The sequence below is a fragment of the Sturnus vulgaris genome, chromosome 5, assembly GCF_052056855.1.
Source record: "Sturnus vulgaris isolate bStuVul1 chromosome 5, bStuVul1.hap1, whole genome shotgun sequence".
Classification (NCBI taxonomy): domain Eukaryota; kingdom Metazoa; phylum Chordata; class Aves; order Passeriformes; family Sturnidae; genus Sturnus; species Sturnus vulgaris.
Window position 1 is genome coordinate 40728629 of NC_142247.1, and position 12526 is coordinate 40741154.

Genomic DNA, 12526 nt, shown 5'->3' on the forward strand with positions numbered 1-12526 from the left:
TTCCAGTATCTCCATTTACTGATGAATAACAAGGTATTACTAAGTTCAAGAAAATGTGAAAATCAAATGAAAATGCCAAGAGCATGATAAAGATTTTTATACAGTTTTTGTTTCATTTTTCTGAAACATAAAATGTTTGCTTTTTCTTAGAAATGGATCTCTTTAAGATCTAATTTCAATACAATGTTCTGATTAGTATGTTTTTTCTTTTATAAACTTTAACAAAATTTAAAGCTTAAAAAATAACAGCAATTATGCACTTAATTAATTAATTTAAGAAGTTATTGTGTTTTGTCCTTTTAAAGTTATTGACCAAAGTAACCTAAAAATCTGTGTTATAATGAAGGAATACTCAGTTTTTGTAGTTCAGTTATTTGTATTAATGGCTGATGTTTTTTCATGCTGATTTTAAAGACTTGGGTATGTTTGCTTACCTTGGATTCAAATTTAAACTGCTTGGTCTTTAAGACATAAGTGAAAGCTACTTGTACATATGGGAACAGAGTAGTACACTGTTCTGCAGGATGCTCAGGACTTGGAAGGTGGTTTATTGATTTTTGTTGCTAAAATATTTTAACAGGCAGTCTTTAAGCAGCAAAGCCCTTACAGCAAGCTTTCAGAAGTATGTAATGCTTGTGAGTTATGACAGTAGTAAGAGATCTTTTTTTTGTTTATTACCTTAGAAGAAAGAGCAACCAGTTGCTGATAGAGCAAATAGTGTGCATAGGGACTGTATGTCTGAGCCTTTGTTGTTGATGTGATAATTAAAGACAGTGCATAAGTACCACTAAACAGTATTTCATGATCTGAAAGTATTTCAAAACTATGTTTTTGCAGCTGACTTAAGAAAAGTAACTAAACTATATTAATGATGAATAGTAAAGATGAATTGTTGAGCTTACCACAAAGAAGATGCCTAATGTTCCTGAAAATATGTTTGTAATAGTATTACCAGATCAGCCTTCATTACAGAGGTGTTGGCTAACTGCAGGCTGAGACTGATGTGTGACTGCTCTAAGGCCCTCATAGGGAAAAAACTTTATATTGATTCATAATGAATCGGTGGATGCAAATAAGAAAAATAAAACATATTATTAGTTGTGTGAACTATGAAGACAAAATAACAAAAAGACAAAACAGAGAGAAATAATGAAAATGGGAAGGATGATACAGCCTGTATTGGTGCATTCTTCCTCAAGTGCAGGAGCCTGCATTCCCCTTCACTGAATTTCAGACAATTCTTCTCTGTCCATCTCTCCAGCCTGCTAAGGTCCTTCTGAAGGGCTCACTGCACTCTGGGGTATCAGCCCTCCTGTCAGGTTTGTGTTGTCAGTGAACTTACTGAGGATTTGTCTTCATCCAAGTCATTGATGAATACTTTAAACCATACTGGGCCCAGTACTGAACCTTGGGGGACACTAGTGACAGGACTCCAACTAAACCCTGTGCCACTTATTATGACACTATGGGATCTGCTGTTCAGCCAGTTCTCAATCCACCTCACTGTCCACTGATCCAGCCTGCACTTCCAGAGTTTTCCTATGAGGATGTTGTGCAAGACAATGTTGAAAACCTTGCTGTAGTCGAGCTAGAAAATACCCGCAGCTCTCCCCTCATTCATCCAGGTAGTTGTTTTATTGAAGAAGGAAATGAGATTGGTCAAGCATGATTGTGTTTTAAGGAATCTTTGTTGCCAACTCCTGATTGCGTTCTTGTCATTTGTGTGGATAGAGATGGCCTCCAGAATGAGGCACTACATCAGCTTCCTGAGGATTGAGGTGAGGCTGACTTTTTTGAAGAACGGGATGGCCTTCACTTTCTTCCAGTCCTCAGGGACCTTTTCAGATCACCACAACCTTACAAAGATAATTCCAAGCAGTCTTGTTAGGGTGTCCATTAGCTCCCACTCCATTTAGCAATGGACCCACATTATATCCTTCATTTTCCTTTTGTTATTGATGCAGTTGAAGAACCCCTTCTTGTATTCCTTGTCATCTTTGTCCAGATTTAATTCCAGATGGTATTAAATTCCAGATCTCCTCCAAGATACTGGTTCTTTGTAGTTCCAAGTCAATGTTTATTAAGCAAAATCACAGAGCTGTTTGAGTTATCCAGTAGTGATAGAATCACCTGCTAATTTAGCCTGTTAAAATATATTAATAAACTGATTCTGGGTTTGTTTTTTTAAATTGTTGGTTATTTAGCACCTGTAAGCAGTTAAAAAACATTGAGTTATTAGAGGGGAAGAATTAGACTTCATGTTGCTCCAACTTTGTGCTTTTTTGTTATGCCATTGCATATTGTCCTTGTAATTGTAAATTCTGTTCAAGAAGAGTATCTTACTTATAGGCTATCAAATTGATGTGCTTTTTACCTGGATTTCATTCATGTGAAAGGGAGAGTGTAGCTGTATTCTTTATATAGGATGAAGTGGAAAATATTAGAAGCACGACTGTTGGTGATGGACTGTTTGGACCAGTGGGCAGTGTTGTGAGCAGTGGATTTGAAATTCCATTTCCACTTGAACAAATCTGTCAAAAACAAAGATTATAATGATAGAAATCATAAGGAAATGAAGTATTTCTACATGCTTTTATGAAGGGAACTAAAGTGACTTTTGGACTCCTAGGTGAGAGCCAACTGACACCTAAAATCTTCTGCAGATGCAGCAGTGCTGTAAGAGCAGGGCTGGCTTTGGAACTTTGCTCACAGCAATCCCAGACCACTGGAATGAGACAAATCTGTGCAGTGGCAAGGAACTTGACTGTCATCACTTTTCCAGTAATAGAGAAAGCTTTAAATGCTAGTGGCTAAAGTATTGTCTTCAGAAGTGAATTGGATTGTGTGGGTGATGGTTGGGAAGCCAAACTTAGGAACAAGATTCAGTGCCCTTTTTAATGGCATGTTTTTACCTAGATTGTCAGACCTCGTTCACTGATCACAAAATTAATTGCAAATGCCAAGCAGAAAAGGACAACAAATGATAGAATAAATAATATGCAATGTACATAATTGTTTTTTTTAAATCAAAACGTTCTGTGGTATTTCTGCATACTGAGCAACTAATAAGATTTGTGAGGAGTTACTTATCACAGAAGAAAATGCCGACTCTGTTAAGGAAATAAAGACGAAAAGCAATTACATGCTTACAAAAATCACTGAAAGAGTCTGAAGTAAAAACAAATACAAAACACTGATTAGGCTGAAGTATTGTGTGACTCCTAAAAGACTTTGATTATAACTTGCCACTGTGTTAATTTGCAAGTGGAATTATTGCAATTATATATATTCATTTTTTGAAAAAGGGCAGAGCCACACATTTTTTCTAGATTGTTGTATCTATTTACAGTCTAATCTGGACGGAATTTCTAAATTCAATTCTAAACTTGAATGTCTATAATTATCATAATATACCAGGAAATGAGGATTCATAACAAGCATCTTATTTACCTCTTCTAGCTAAGTGTACCATACTAGAGCTCCTAAACACTTTCTTCTGCCCCCTTCTTCCCCTTCCTCACTTAGGGCTCCTGACTGGAGCCCGGAGTGGGTGTCAGGGGCTGATGCAGTAATCACGCTGCTCACACACTGAAAGCCTCAATAGGAAAGGTTCAGGAAAGCTCTTCCATGGAAAATGTTGAGTTTTACTGATAGAGGCGACTGGACATTTTCATACACCTTTATCTATCTATCTGTAGCTCCCTCACTTTACCTCTCTGCCTTCTTTTCTATCAGCCCTTTTGGGTTGGTTTATTGTTTCCACCTTCATCACTTACATGCCCCACGTGGCATCCCTTCCCTCTGTAGTGTTGAGATCTTTTCTTTGTCTCCTCTTCACCCCTTCAACATCCCCTACTGTTGCTCTGCAGTCCCTTGTCTGTCCCTATCCCTTCTCAGTTGCAAATCTGGTAGATTATGTCCCTTATGTATGCTGCCTTTGATCTTGAAAATCTTTATTCAACTGACTTCAATTACCTGCTGTTTGTAATTTCTTTTTGTGTCTACGCTATAAAAACTATTTTGTCATCTGCATGTTTGGGTTTAGCAGGGAAGTGATGGAAAACACTGTCTGCTTCCATGGCTGTAAAATAGATGTCTTTTTCTCTTTACTAAATGCTAAAGTGCACTGAAGATCTGAAGAAAGCCACATACGATATGGCAGAAAATATAGACACTTTCCTTAACTGCATTTTGAGATACTATAGAGAGACAGGTTTATCCGTGTGTCCTGGGAACACCTCTCATCCTAATGAAGCATCACGAGACACTACAAGCTTCCAGAAGCACTCTGGCAGGTCCCTGTGTTATTTGAACATGCTTCCCATTCAGCAGCCAATGCCCCAGTTTTTTCCAGCTCCTTTGGGAGGATTACACTCCAGACAGCTTACCAGGATTTGGTTTTTTTTGAGTCTAGCAAAGGCTCTGTAAGTGATGACTGGCTCTTTTGGGAAAATGAACAGTCAAAAGGGACCTAAGTGTGTAAATGAGCATTACTAATTAGTAATTAAACATGATATCGTTGCAGTTAAGTGCCTGCTCATTTTATTACATATTTTTTAAATGTCTTACTTTTTTGCTAAAATTGTGATGCATTGTTTGGAAGAAGGAACTGAAGGAAGTGTGTATAGACATGTAGCCCACAGTACTGCCTCTGGCACCAGTGCTGCTACCTCAGATCTGCCAGGACGACTCCTTGGGCGGCTGGGTGGTAACACTGTGCAGCTCTGCCACCTCACACACACAGCAATAACCTGCATGCTGTCTCATCTCATAGCAGCCAGTTCTGCCAGAACTCAGTGGAGCGATGGGAAACAGCTTCTCACCCACAAGCTGAGATGAATCAGGAGGGATGGCTGTGCTATATATACAGAACTCTCTCAGCTGAAACAAGTGAGAGTAGGGAAAGGATTTAAATCCTGGCAGGGTGGATATTTTTGTCTCTGAATGAAGCATTTATAGCATTTACTGACACGATTTTTATTTACTGCAATTGGAGCTATTGTTTAAACCATTTTTTTTTCTGAGCCAGCAAAAAGGGATTTTTGGAGAACTAGAAGACATTGTATTTTTCCAAATCAAACCTAAATTCTGCTGAAGAGAGGGAGGAGGGATCTTCCGTATATGACCATAATGTCAGAGAACAGAGTGCTCTTAACAGTCTCCTGTATCAATACACTTGAACACAGTTATTATCACCATGAGCTGCTGTGTAATTACCGTTGTTCCCTAAAGAGTTCCTGTTTCTTTGCTATTTAATTATGTGCATTATTTCAGCATAACTATGCAATTTACTCATGTCATTTGGAAAGAAATGTTTTGGGCAAGGCAGAGTCATATCACGAGAATGTCATAGCCAGGGCTATGGCGTGGTTGTTGGAAAAGTATACAAAGTCATTTCTTGATCTAATCTACCGCTCTCTTCTGGATGAATCATACAGACACAGCAGTTCATACGTTGGTCAAGGTAGATGCCTGAAATAGTTGTGGATGTCCTTTTAGTGAATTAATCTGAATAAACATTAATGCAAACAGAAGTGGGAAGGTAAAGGTTTTTAGTAATTTTTTCTCCTTGGATCCAGCTACAGTAAGCATATTTGTTTGTTGCCATTTTAAGAGTCTTTTTCTAGGGAATATTTCTAAATAAATCTGGTTCTGGTGGTTCTGGGGAATCACTGCTTAACTCTTGTCTTTGTTCTGCTGAGCACAGTTTTCCTGTAACAGCCATAATTGTAAGGTCATATAGCTTTTAACTTTTTATTAAGGATTTATTCTGCTTTAAAAAGGAAAAAAGATGTGACATGCAGCAGCTCCTGTAATTTCTGAGCCAGAAGATTTTCTTGTGATATTTTTTATGATTTTCCTGCATTATGAGTTCATCAAAACACTCCTAAAACTGTTCTAAGGGAAGTTCGATATTTGAGGCATGTTCAAATGAAGATCTTAGCATTATTCTGAGAAAGAGGGGACAAGTTAAAGGCCCCAATATCGAAGACACATTCCTAGCCACCTCAGGGGGAGATGTGAGACACATGCACTGTGGCAGCCGTGTCCAGTAGCAGCTCAGATGAGAGGCTCTGTGTAATAGGGACAGGATTTATCCTGACCATACTTAGGGAGTCAAATGTATTGGGACTTGTGCTTTGTAATTTAAAATTGCCCCTTTCTTGATGTTGAAGGTAGGAAACAGGGCAGTTTCAAAACAAGATCTAAAATATCTGGATTTTGGAAATTAACAATTTAGTAAAAATTTTTGATGTGGGAAGGGCAGGAGTCATGATAAAAGGTGGATGTCACTGTCAGAGTCATCAGTTCCTGGCATGAGAGGCTGGAAGGCAGAAGCATTGAGATTACACCTAGCAAATCCAACTGCTAACCCAGAACTGCCCAAGTCTACCACTGAACAATGTCCCTAATCTACAAGTCGTCTTTTTTAGCATGCACCATGTCCTGGGATGCATATTACTGAAGGGTGCTTAAGTATGTATAAGCATATTTTATAATGAAATAGTAACAGAATGAATATACTGAGGGGACTGGATGATATCAGCATGTGGCTGAGATACAGTATTCTGTCAGTGACAGGCTGAAAGCCTTGCTTTGTGTAAAGTCCTTAACAAGTGCTAGAGCAGAACCAATCAAGGAGCAGGAACAAGGTGTGATGGATGTAAAGGATGCATTTATATATTCATGACAAGAAATCCATCAAAAAAACCTAGAGAATTGCACATTGCAAACATGATGACGTTTCCCTAAAGAAATAGATAATAGTCCCCAGCAAGAAACAAAAAGCTAGTAAAATGTTCTGATTGAAAGTAGTAACAAATCTCACAGAAGTGTGAAAGATAATTTATAAAATCTCAGAATATTAAAAAGAAGCTGCATGCTTTTTTAGCTTTGTTTTAGTATATATACAGGCGGAGTTTCTCCCATGTGGAAAAGAGACACCTTTAAAAACAACATTGCAATAATAATTATATTCAGTATTTAAAAGGAAACTCATAAAAATAAAACCACCTTTGTGAAGGACCATTAATTGCATATTGAAAGTTTAAAATAGTGATATACTGAACAAAATGAATCTGAAAGAGATGTACTTCAGTTTCATTGCAGTCTTCTTTTTACAGACTTTGAAGTCATGAATTGAAATGTAGTATTTACTGAGATGGAGGATAGAATCCAGAAGAGAAGTGCAAAAAAGGATGTTCAGTTTTAACATTTACCATATTATACTATCACCAGAAAATCTGAGTACTCTGAAATAGAGTGCTCTCTGAATAGTAGAGATAATTAATTTGATCCAGAAATTCTGATGAGGCATTTATTATTCAGAGAATTCTCTCCTATATTAACTCTTAAGTATTCAGTTTAGTCACATAATCTGCCAGGCTAAATGTGATATGAGATAAAGCCTTATGTCGGAATTATTCACTCTCTCTTCTTTCTCTGTAACAGGCACTTTTAGTTCTCTGAATGATGGCATTGCAGTGCACAATTCCTTTTGAGATAATGGCTGAACAGAAGATAACCATTTGGTTTTTCATCTACCATCTTATTACACCCTGTTTTGTCTACTCCCTAGCAGGTAAGATGATGTTCTGTGTTAATTCGTTAAAGTCACCGTTGTTAGTTTAACATGTTTCAAGACAAGTAGAATGTTTGTATGGCTTTAATTTATTTGTGCAGATACAACAGATTACTAAATTTGAACAACGAAACTGGCAGGAAGCATATTTATTAGAATGGCTGCCATAATAAAAAGTTTGAAAAAAGACAGATCTGGACTTTGAATTTGGTGTTGTCTAATTTGATATATGGAATGAAATCTTGCTCTAGATTATAAAAAGTATATCAATTGTCTATTGTGCACAGATGATCAAAATGTTTAGAATAATGAAAAACAAAATTCTGTATTATTGGCAGCATCTAGAATTCATAATTTTCCAGAAGCCCAGTGTAGTGGTAGTTTTCATAATACAGTGGGGTAGTTCTGCATGTTCTGACTTCAATTTTTTATTAAAAATTATAAAATTTTGCATAAATAGAGGTGGGACCGTAAATAATAAAGAATTCTGGAGTCATATTTCTAGCATCTGCATTTAGAGAAATGTTTGCAATTGAAATTTTAGCTCAATTTTAAGAGATAGAGTGAGTTCTGTGAGAAGGCAAAATTCCAACTGTTCCAAACAACTTTGAGATTTGTAAAGCTTTTCTCAGATTTCCATGCCAATTTAAATGAATGCTGGGTTTTAGTTGCTGGGATGAATTTTACTGTTAGAGTAAACAGAGCATGCACAAAATATCAACCAATATCTGAAAAGTGCAAAGATTGGGTACTAATGTTTTGGTTCATTTCAAGGTAGGCTTTAGAGTCTTCCCTACTTTGAGAGTCACAGACTTGCTGGGATATAATTTTTAAATTTTTTTCCAAATTTATTTATTTATTATTTTTTTACCTCAATTTCACTGCCATGAGACCATATTCCTTATTACTGAGTCAAAAAATCTGATTTATACTGTGATTTAAGCTCATAGCCTTTAAGAAATTAGTCTAGAGCTCACAGGAATGATTTCTGGTGTAGCAGGAACATTACTTTATTCTGTGGTTTTGAATGCTCCATACTTTACTCCATATCTGAGTTTGATGGAGGATTTACTGATGCTTAATAAAAATCAATACCTTCACAATACATTTGCTGTGTGTTTCAAGAGGTTTTTTCTTTGTTCAGATATGAGACTTGCTGATAGCACCAAAATTAAAACTTTCAACTCACCACTTTCATTCAATACTGGGCTTTTCCTGAAAGAATAAAAATAATAATAAAAAAAAAGACTGTGAAGTGATATCAGTAATGTTACACACGTGATTTTGCTCCAGACCTGTTGACATCAAAGAAAAAAATCAGCTGCAGTAGCCAAACAAGTGCTGGACACTGGTAGATAAAAGGGGTGGGTCAATCAAGGAGAACAAATGTTCAGGTAATTTCTTGAAAGGCAGGATCAAATGACTAATGTTATTGGGTATTCTGCACATCACTGTTGTGCCCATTAGCAAAAAAAACAAAACCTTGGCACCAGAATGTAGCTGCTGGCAAGTGCCTGAGAATGGCATTGGAAGGCTGTGTGCTGTGAGGGTCACAACTAAGTGACATAGGAAGAGCAAAGCGGGCTGTCATAACGTTGTGTGAGTACACATTGACACTGTATAGCGAGGTTCGTTTGATCTCTTACTGGACTCTTCTTGGCACTCTCAGATTCCCACAAGATAGGAGCCATTGGTGTGAAGGATTGTGAATCCTTCACACTTGTGAACCTCCTGCAGGGCAGGTTCTAATAGTGCTGTTACCGTTCAAAGAAACTTCCAAACTTATCTTCTGGTATGGAATAAATACTTGCTTGCATTCTTGATCAAAAGCCAAAGTTAAGACCTGTGGCCATCTCTAAAGGCATGGCACCGCCCTCCAATTTGGCAGATTCCTAGTTTTATATAATCAGAGGATGTTTGTTACTGCCAGTGTATTACTGCAAGGCTGAGTAGTGCACATGCTCTCTGCTCCTGGACCTGCTCTACTTCTCATAAATCATTAAATAACCTTTTGAGTGGAGAGAAAATCTGCTTCTATCATCTAGGGTTTATGGTGCCCATGTAAGTTATGTAAATCTGGTGTTGCAGTCTTTTCTCAGCCCCAGCACTTGAATCTTGCTGGAGGATTTCTCATTTCAAATGGGTGTGAGAGCTGCTGGCAGTTAGTCTTAGCAAATTTTACTTCTGAATGTATTTCTGGGCAATGAAAATGCCATTGTATCCAGAAAATAGGTGTCTGCAGTAACTGAGATGAAATGTAACAGGTTACTTGGAAGTGTTCTCAGTGTGGTTAAAAAGTGAAAGATACTGAAGGGAAAGAAGGAACACAAGTAGAGTGATCAAGTCAAGTTCTAGGAGGTGTTCTTCCACACGAAGGGAATGATGGCAGTGTCAACAGTAATGGAGGATGTGTAAATTGGGGATAGTTTTTGAGTAAAGATCATGAGTTCTTATTTAAATAGCAAGACAGACCAAATTCCAGAGTGAAGAGACAAGTTAACTGGAAGCAGATGTTGAAACCAGAGTTTTTAAGTTGTTTTAGCACTTTCTGGTAAAACACACTTTCTCTGGAAAAGTCTCTCCTCTTGCCTTCCGTCATACTGGATCCACAGTTGCAGGTTCTAGGTGGTGCTGGATCCACAGCTGCAGGTGATTCTACTCTGTAAATTACCTTTGGCAAACTTATCTGTGACTCTGTAGTCTAGGTTTTTGCAAACCATGCTTCATAAACAGACCTAGCATTATATTAACTGCTCTGGATCCAGGAAACTGATAGCTTGCAGATACATTGTGTTTTGAGATGTCTCACCCACCCTATGAGTGTCCCCAAGTTCAAAGATACCAGCCAAAAAACCTCAACGTATTCAGAATTCATGTATTTGACTGAGCATTGAGAGCTTTCAGATTTTAACAGCTAGAAATATTTGGGGAATAGAGAGCTAGCAACCTGAATCTGCACTGACTTGAGATGTTCAGAATTGGGCCTGAAGTGATGACTGGTATTCTGAGACTCTAAAAGCTGAGGGGTTTTATTTGTTTTCAAATTTATTTTTTTCTCACTGCAGGAAATTCTTAAAATTTTTCCCAAAGTGAAATAGGCATGTTGTTAGAAATTTAGTTTTCTTTAGAGTAAACACCTTGATTTTTTTAGCCAGTTCTATTTTGTGGTAATCAAAGGCAGAAATTGAGATATGTTGCATTCACTGGTCATTTTTCATCAGTGGTGAATGTGCACTTAACTGAAGGGAAGCAAAGATTTTATGAAACAGTGCATCAGAGTTATAGGCAGAGATCATCTTCTGCAATGAAATAGGAGCAGTATTTATTTTCCAGGTAAATTAGTGCTTGAAATGTAGTCTTGCAGATATAAACTGGTGAAAAAGTCATAAATAATTTGGTCTTCCACTTACTGATAGAACAGACAGTTGTTACAAGAGTTGCTTTTCACAGTGCACTTTGAGTAGTGCAAGGCAGATGAGAACAGCAAATCACTCCTCAGGGAACATGTCAGTGATTGTCAGTCCACTGCCAAAAAATTATTTCATGCCTATTACTGATAATATTTGATTCTTCTCCACTTCCCCCTGACATTTCTCCAACACACTTCTAAGTTGCCTTTGACTTTCCATTAGATTCATGTCCTGTTGCTAAATCTGAATTTCAAACTTTTCTGTCATCTGCTACTTCCCATATAAATTAGTGAACTAAAGTCTATCTTCACTTGGGATACTAATCTATCACCAAAAGAATTAAGACTATTTTTCAGCTACAGCTTGTTTTGTTCTTCCAAAAGACTAATCAAAAGCTGCAAAGACCCTGTATTTTACTGTGCTTAATAAATAGTAGATTACATTTGGCTATGAAATGAATCAATAGTGAAAAATGTCCCTCTGTTAATTTCTTTCTCATAAAACTGTTCTACTTTTTACCTTGAGATTTGATAGTGCAGAGCCAGGAAGTATCTGCATCAGATCATGCCTGAGGAGGCAGCTTGTCACTCTAGTAAACTATTCTGAATTGTTCAAAATGAGACAATAGTCCAGGGTTAAAAATGTCAAAAGCCCTTCTGCATTTTAGGCAACCAAATTTCCAAAAATCACTAGAAACTTAAACTTCAGAGAGGGCTGGTAAAGCAAGAAAGCCAGTAAGATGCAGACCCTCTCAATGCAAGGCAGTTGCTTTGATAAGTACATGAGGATGCTGTTGGACAGCATGCTGAATTTCTGAGCCTGTTGCTGGTATTTCACCTGTGCCAGGAAAGCTTGTGTGGGGAGATGGTGCAGAATAAATACTGCACTTTAGCTTCATCCATAATTTGCCAGTCACCAGCTTTCCATGGGATCAACATGTTAGACTCTTCAATCACTTTTGAAGCAACACTTAGATTTTTAAGGAAGAACCACCTAAAATTTAAATATTGAATAGGCAAATGGAAATATGTTTAAAATAAAATAATTAGTATTGGCTGAAGTTCCTCTTGGCAGTATGAGAAGACAAGAAAACTGTACCCTGTTAGACACAAGTGAAGAAACTTGCTTTGCCAGGGGCTGGAGCTTTTCATACTTGAAACTTGCTGTAAAGGAGAAACTACATCATTAACGATGTGACTCTTCAATGTTCTCACTGGCACATAGGCAATAGATTCTCTTGCTCCCGTGGGTCCAGAAAAATAGAGGCAGCCTTCCCAAAGAGAATCTTAGTCTTTCATATAGTGTGAAGTGGGAGTGCTGGAGTAGTTACCTTTTCTGTCTGAGTGCTGACTGGCTCTTGGAAAATGATTTCCCTTTGGCATCTTGATGACTTACACTTATGATGTACCCTCTCTTCTCCATCATGGTGATGCTACGTTAGGAATTTTTTCAGCATGAACACATTACTGCTTCAGCACATAAACTTCCCATGAATGCCAAGTACAACTTTTCCCACATGACTGAGAGAAGTAAA

The 12526-nt window shown here is 37.5% G+C and overlaps 1 protein-coding gene across 1 annotated transcript in view; it reads left to right on the forward strand.

The window, feature by feature from the left end:
- The window catches only part of CNTN1 (contactin 1), a 216047-nt gene that overhangs the window by 132948 nt on the left and 70573 nt on the right, over positions 1 to 12526 (forward strand). Inside the window, exon 3 of the mRNA XM_014871147.2 lies at positions 7453 to 7582. Within this exon, the coding sequence (XP_014726633.1) occupies positions 7471 to 7582 (112 nt within the window). The 5' untranslated portion in view covers positions 7453 to 7470. The remainder of the gene's footprint in view (positions 1 to 7452; positions 7583 to 12526) is intronic.